This window comes from Volvox carteri, assembly GCF_000143455.1.
Source record: "Volvox carteri f. nagariensis unplaced genomic scaffold VOLCAscaffold_243, whole genome shotgun sequence".
Taxonomy (NCBI): domain Eukaryota; kingdom Viridiplantae; phylum Chlorophyta; class Chlorophyceae; order Chlamydomonadales; family Volvocaceae; genus Volvox; species Volvox carteri.
In genome coordinates, this window is record NW_003307779.1 from 1 (window position 1) to 6844 (window position 6844).

The 6844-nt window shown below is 58.0% G+C and overlaps 2 protein-coding genes across 2 annotated transcripts in view; one reads left to right on the plus strand and one right to left on the minus strand.

The window, feature by feature from the left end:
* Positions 1-66: 66 nt before the first annotated feature.
* Positions 67-1783, minus strand: VOLCADRAFT_100945 (uncharacterized protein; the record flags this gene model as incomplete). The annotated part of the gene is made up of 3 exons (XM_002959431.1): positions 67-278; positions 861-963; positions 1441-1783. Coding segments are annotated over 3 exons (658 nt in total), but the record flags the coding sequence as incomplete, so codon positions are not given.
* Positions 1784-2156: 373 nt separating this feature from the next.
* The window catches only part of VOLCADRAFT_100946 (uncharacterized protein), a gene marked incomplete at both ends in the record, with an annotated part of 15421 nt that continues 10733 nt past the window's right edge, over positions 2157-6844 (plus strand). The window contains 7 exons of the mRNA XM_002959430.1: positions 2157-2225; positions 2427-2582; positions 3901-4224; positions 4500-4625; positions 5118-5168; positions 5436-5642; positions 6113-6455. Of these exons, the coding sequence (XP_002959476.1) occupies positions 2157-2225; positions 2427-2582; positions 3901-4224; positions 4500-4625; positions 5118-5168; positions 5436-5642; positions 6113-6455 (1276 nt within the window). The remainder of the gene's footprint in view (positions 2226-2426; positions 2583-3900; positions 4225-4499; positions 4626-5117; positions 5169-5435; positions 5643-6112; positions 6456-6844) is intronic.

A 6844-nucleotide genomic window follows, 5' to 3' on the forward strand; every position in this document is an offset into this window, starting at 1 on the left:
AAAACACACACACATACACACACACACACACAATTCACCCTCCCAACATCCTCATCCAGCCCCCACCAGGAATGGATGCGAGCTGGTTGTGGTCCACCGCTAGGACCTCCAGCGCCGTCAGCGCCGACACCTCCACCGGCAGCGTCGTCAGCTTGTTATGTGAAAGCCTCAGCATGCGCAAGGTCACGAGGGAGCCCAGAGCCGCCGGCAGGGAGGTCAGCCCGCACGAAGATAGGTTCATGTTGGCAAGGCTGCGCCAGCTGCGAACCTCGCAGCAGCTGTAAAAGGGGAAAAAGGGGGAAAGGCGGGGGGAGGAATCACAAGCAAAAAGCGAAGCAGTCAGTCAGCTGTAGGAGGTAGGCCGCGGGTAGGTAAGGGTGTGCAGCGCGGGGGACTGGGCGGGGGACTGGGCGGGGGACTGGGGAAAGTGAGTGGCGGGGGAGTTCCCCCGTGGGTGCGTGCGTGTGGATGTGTGTGTGTGTGGGGGGGGGTGGGGTGGGGTTATACGACGAAGCCCCAGACGATTGACGTAGAGAAAAGAAAGCATACACGGGTACCCCAAGATAAGATCAATACTGTAGGAGAAGAAGCGAGATACTGGGTTTGTGTGCGCGTGTGTGTGGGGGAAAGGGGGGGAAGACGAACCACGAACGAGTGAAGCTGCTGCTGCCAGGGCAAGAGTGTACCAAGGGGGGCCGGGAGGGGGGGATAGTGGTAGTAGGGGAAGAGAAGGTTGGCCACGATAGGAAGTACGAATTGGGCTGAGGGCTGATCTGGGTCAGGTGTATTCAGGTATGTATATACGAACATATGTATTTGTGCCAGGCGTGACGAACATACAGACGTACATCGTCACATACCTGCACCAGAAATTGCCAAAGCCTTCTGCGCCACGCAACTTCCAGACGCCTGTGAGATCGCAATGCTTAAACAGCGCCGTTAGCAGCGCCTCCGGGGCGGCGCCTTCGTCCAGGGGGGAAAGGGGGGGAATCGCAGGTTGCGGAAAGGAAATGGTCACAGAGGGTCGTAGGATGCTGCAACAAGCTAAGCGAAGGTGTCGGACTGCCCGAAGCACCTGGTATCGGAGTCCAGAGCAATTAGGCAACTGCCCCGAGCAGCTCCGGAAGCAGAAAGGGGAAGTGGAGAAGATAAGAGACAGGAGGTGAGGGAGCAATCAGTAAAGCTGGAGAGTGGGGTGTGGGAACCGGCCCCGCTGCCCCAACAGCGCGAGTCGTTGGCCCCCATGCTCCACCGGCGCGACCGCCAAGGACATTTTGTCGGAGGTCTAGTCTGGGGTCTTTTTGGAAAGACCAGTTGAATGTTCTGAAGTGTGCTTCTCTCGGTTGCGTGGAGGCAAGAGCGCCGGTGTACGGAGCGCAACGCGGAGCGGCGGCCGGGGGCATGCTACAAGTGGATGACGGCATGCCAGGTGCTACACACCTGTGGACGAAGTTCGGACGACCTGCAAGGATCGCAACGCCGGCGACATGCAGGCAATTGACAGCTTGACTCTGACGCCATGGACTGATTGCGAGAGCTTGAGCACCACCCGCTCCTCCAGCCGGTCGAAGGCAACCCTACTCTTCGCTTGCGTGAAGCGCTCAAGGACGGCTGCCTCGCTTTCATCGCTGTTGAATTCAAAATCCAAAGTGGCCAGCGCCTTTGCGAGGCGAACTTGACCGCCCGGCAGGAGGGCTGGTTGTTCTGCGAAGCTGTCCCTTCCATACTCCAATATTAATTTGAAGCTGGAGGGGTTGCCCCCAAACATACGCGTTGGAAACATAGTTACAGAACTCCAGCTGAAATTCAATCCATTATTGTCTGAAGGCTTAACTGTTGCGGTCGCTGGCCCAAGCGCTGCTCAAGTGCATGAAGCATGAATGAAATTGAGTTTTCTGAGGTATCTAAGAGACGCATCAAACAAAACTACGTTTGGCTCGGGAAACGTTGGCGAACGTGCGGAACAGTTGCACCTGTACAATCGCCGTAGATTCGTGGGCCGATCGGTGGATTGTCGTTTGCGGACGCCCAACCTGCAGACAAGTTATGCCATTATTCAACCTATGTATGTACGAAAACCGTGTGCCATTTTATGACGCTGCAAAAACATGATTCCTTCTGTTAGGAGCTGCCAGTGAATAGGCTTCTTCTGTAAAATGCCCGTGGCCCCAGCAGGAATGCATCGGCTCCTCCTGGCCAGGGAGAGGGGTGTTGCGGGCTCCCAGGTGGGTGACGGCAACTCAGCACGCTGCCTGCTTTCATAACGCTGCCAGCATGTTTCTTTCTCGCGAGTGTTTATACAAGCTGCACCCTCCCATGAATTGGTAGCTGCGGGGTGGCTAACGTGCGCAGCAACGTTGCTCTGTAGGCGAAGGTCAGCTAACCCTTCTGCGTTCTCTCCTTGTTCCGCTTCTGTTTGCGGCCAGGATGCTCTTGCTTTTAAGCGGAGCCTTCACTTCCCTGTTCACTATGCCAGCAAGCTGAGTGTCGAGCACACCTATGAGGGACACAATGGTTGCGTCAACCGCTTGGGGTGGAACGCAGATGGATCTCTACTCGTGTCTGGCTCTGACGATCGGCGGGTAGGTATTGGAGCATCACTGTTAACGTCAAGGCGACACAGAGTGGGCGATAGGGGCACCATGGCATCGCCTTCAGCCCTACGGCGTTGCTCCAGATTACCCACATCCACACAGGTCATGGTCTTAGGAGTTTCAGAAACATGGAAGAATACCCATACCAGGATCAGGGCTGCCCAGCGTTCTCGCAGAGCGCGAAACTGCGGGCAATTCCTTCGTACAGTTACCTTACGCGGCTTTTAGGCAATCAGCAAACCCCTAAGCGCCGACACAGGCTCAGCCCGCAACGTCCGTGCCTCTTTAAAGTGGACATGCAAAGGAAACAGGAAACGCCATTTGTAACGAGGCACAGAGAACTTACATTTTGGGAGTTACCATGTCGCAACGAGCTCCGCCAACTGGAAATCTGCCAAGAAATGGAGTGAAAGACCATACTCCTTGCCATCCCATGCAATTCCACGTGTCGTCAGGCAGTCGGGTTGCCTCCGGGCCAAACTCCGTTCTGCGCCGGTACTGCATCGCCATGGACAGCGTCCTTGAGGAGAAATTGATTTTGCTTTCGACCCATATGGGCGGATGGCCGTACCGCTCTGACGGACCTTAATTCGTGGAAAATAACCTTTTGCGAAATGGAGTTCGGGGGCCCGCCCCAACATGGCACCTTCCTCCTCCCCCACCCCCATCTGAACTAAAGATCCTTTAGGGGAAGAAGGAGAACCCCTTCGGTTGTCCCCCCAAATCCTCTCCTGCAGCGTCCCTCAAACCCCCCACACCGCCCCAAACCACACCACGGGCCTGTCCAGCATCATCGCAGCCCACTGCAGCCGTTCCCGCTTCCTCTCTCCGGGGGAAGTTGTTGATCCTGAACGTCCTCGCAGTCGTCTCTTTGTTGCGACTTAGGCAGGCATCGCATGATTCCCCCACATTTAATCACAGCCAACAGCTTCTTCAGGGCAGCAGCCAGCCAATTTCGGTCTGGACACGATCAGTCAAAGCTCTCCAGTCGGAAGTTCTCATATGATCAAGTTTTCTGACATACTTAAACGATGTTGCAGGCTTCTGCTGTCCCTCATAAGCCTGGTCCAAGGCGGTGATTTGAAAGTATTAACATGATTACAGATTCAGCCAAGCGCAAATTTTGAGCTGTGCAGCACACGCACATTGGAACAAACCCACATGACAAGATGGCCAAAGACGGTTAGAACCCTTCCGAAGCCCTTCCAGTCATTTCCTTGCCTGCCCTTCCACCAAAATCGGTTGTCAGACTATCATATCACGTGCATAAGGGAGTTCGTCACGTCCGGCCGACCGATCTCTTCAGGCGATCATTTGGCACTACCCCGACGTGGATCGGCCCCCCTTGGCGCTATCCACCGAACACCGGCTCAACATCTTCGGAGTCCAATTCCTGCCGTGTACGGGAGACCGCCGTATCGTCACCGGAGCCATGGACAATACCGTACAGCTGCACGACATGGAAGCGTCGCCGATGTCGGCGGCGGCAGCGGCACGTGCAGTCGGCCGGCAGGGCGCCGCGGGATCGCGGGCTGGGGACCATGTCCTGCGGCGGCGAGTGGCGGCGGCGAATGTGCGTTTGGTGGTGCCGAGGACCAAGGTGTATTTGTCACACCGGGATCGTGTCAAGGTGGGCTTGGGGGGTGGGCTTGGGTAAACAGTGTGTGTGTGTGTGCGCCCGTGTGTGTGTATGTGTGTGTATGTTACACATTGATGCGGGCCTGACACTGGCCATGGGCACCTAACCGTACCATTTATGTGTGTGTATGTCTTTTGTTCCCCTTCAGGGCGTTTTAAGCTGCGTGTACATCATTGTGTTTTGCCGTACATATGTTGGGTGTTAGCCCCAAGTTGGCATCCTTTGCCGTACGCCTTGCTGACGCACACGTGTGTACGGCGCCACAGGACGTCAAAGTGGAGCCCATGAATCCTCACAACTTTTGGTCATGCGGCGAGGATGGCGTTGTACGGCAGTTCGACACACGTCTGCCCAATCAGGATAGCTTTGAGAGCCCGACGGTGCTGTTGCAGGTGCGTTGCGAAGAAGGGGTGAGGGCTTAGGGGTTTGGAGGCTTAGGGGTGCCGTATTCGAGGGCTTAGGGGTTTGGGGGCTTAGGGGTGCCGTATTCAAGGGGTTGGGGGTGTGCGGGTGCGGGTGCGGTCCCAGTGAGGTGTGTGTTTCCCAACTAGGAAGGTCGTTGCCGAGTTCGTCAAAATACCCAACCTACCTCACCTAGCTAATAGCTATCCCAAGCACATTTAGATGGTCGACTGCTCATCTCCTAGCTCCTTGCATTCGGCCAGTAGGTATGTAAATGTAAATGTATACATGTGTACATAAAACCCCCCTGAAACCCTGGGAGTTCCCCCCGGGCGGTCTCCTCGGCGTCCGGCTGGGATTCCCCACTACCTGCAGCCTCAACCCCCCCCCCGGTCTTCACCTCGCCACGCTATAACTCCGCAGCTCTCACTCCTCTTGCCCTCTGTCTCTCTCTCTTCTCTCTCTCTTTCGCATCGTCCTAGGTGTACGGCAAGCGCGAGGTCGTACAAGTCAAGAGTCTCGACATCAACAAGGTACGCAGCAGTCGACAGCCGCAACAGGAGGACATCCCCCTGGGGGGGGGTGTTTGGTGGCCGAACTGACAGACCATGTCAGCCTTTACGAATAGGCCGAACGGTAGCTTTTCGACCTGTGGGTTAAGGCGGGGGCTGCATGCTGACAAGGCGTGGGGCCGTGGGGGGTGTTGGGGCCGTGCACCCGGAGGGTTTATCGTGTCCCTAAGGGACAGCGTCTCCCCCCATCCCCCGCGGGAACCCGTACCCGTACCCGTACCCGTACAGGCTCACCCGCACCTGGTAGCCGTCGCCGGCAGCGACGTGTACATCCGTCTGTACGACAGGCGGAAGCTGAGCACCTGCACCTGGAAGGGGGGTGCGGACACGGCGGCTCTGATGCGGCTGGCTCCCCCGCACTTACCCCTGGGGGCGGCTACCCGCCCCACTCGGGCGCACGCTACCTACGTGTCCTTCTCTAACCGGGGTGATAAGGTACGTGTGCGTGTGCGTGTGTGTGCGTGTGTGTGTGTGTTTTGGGGGGGGGGGAGAGAAGTGGGAAGGGGGAATGACATGCCAGGAGTCAAGAAGGGGCTAAAACCCTAAGTCGAAGCACCAAAGGCCGACGTCCTCTCCTGGGGACGTTTTGGCGGGGTGGGTGATGGGGGGGAAAGTGAGCAGGTGTTTTGCTTCAGGGCTGGGGAGTTATACAGCGAGACAGGCCGTGTATGTATGTATGTATATGTTTATGGGGGGTTAATGATGAAGGCTCCTCCCCCCCTTTCGCCAGTGCGAATTGCTTTTGTTCCCCTCTTCCCCCCATCCCCCCACCCGCACACACAACCTACATACCTGGCGTATTCCCGCCAACGCCGGGTCGGTCGGTCATTCCGGTGACTGAGTGAGTTGCCGATTTCCACAACTCACCCCCACCCCCCACCCCCTGCGGGTCCTGTATGTGCCAGGTGGTCACCAGCTACCACGCGGACCACGCCTACTGCTTCGACATCACCTCAGCGGGTGACCTGGCCGCGCGCTTCCCTCAGCCACCCGCCCCCGCCCCCGGCCCCTCGTCCGCCTCCATACCCATATCGACACCCATACCGGCACACGCATCCAGCCGGCCGCTGCCTGGTCGGCTGTTTATGCGGGGGGGAGGACGAGGAGGTTGCTGGGGTGGTGGTGGGGGTGGGGGTGGTGGCGGTGTTTTGGCGGCGTCGTGGGGGGCGATGCCGAAGGAGGAGGATCAGGACGCGGAGGAGGAGGAGAAGACGGCCGCGTTTGGGAGAAGTGGAGGTGCTGCTGGAGGTGGCTGGGAGCCCTCGGGGTGAGGGGGTTGGGGGGTGATGTTGGGTGTGTGTTTTGTACAAAGGGATGTGCCACGAGCGGTGTGTGTGTGTGTACGTATGTATGTCTGTATGTGTGTGTGCGCGAATGTCGAAGGCGGCACGTGAACATACAGCGCGCGCGTGTGTGTGTGTGTGTTTTGGGGGTGCGGGTATGCCCCAGGATATGCTCCAGGGGGGTTTGATTGTAGGGGTATAGTCACGACGCTCCCCCCCCCTTGACGTCGCGGCAGGGCCCGGTTAGGGGGCCAGGGTGTTTTCTACCGCTTGGAGGCTGCCCCCCCCATCACCTGCCATCTGCCCCTCGCCCTCCTACCTCCTGGCTGGCGCGTGTCCCCCCCCCCCCGTCTC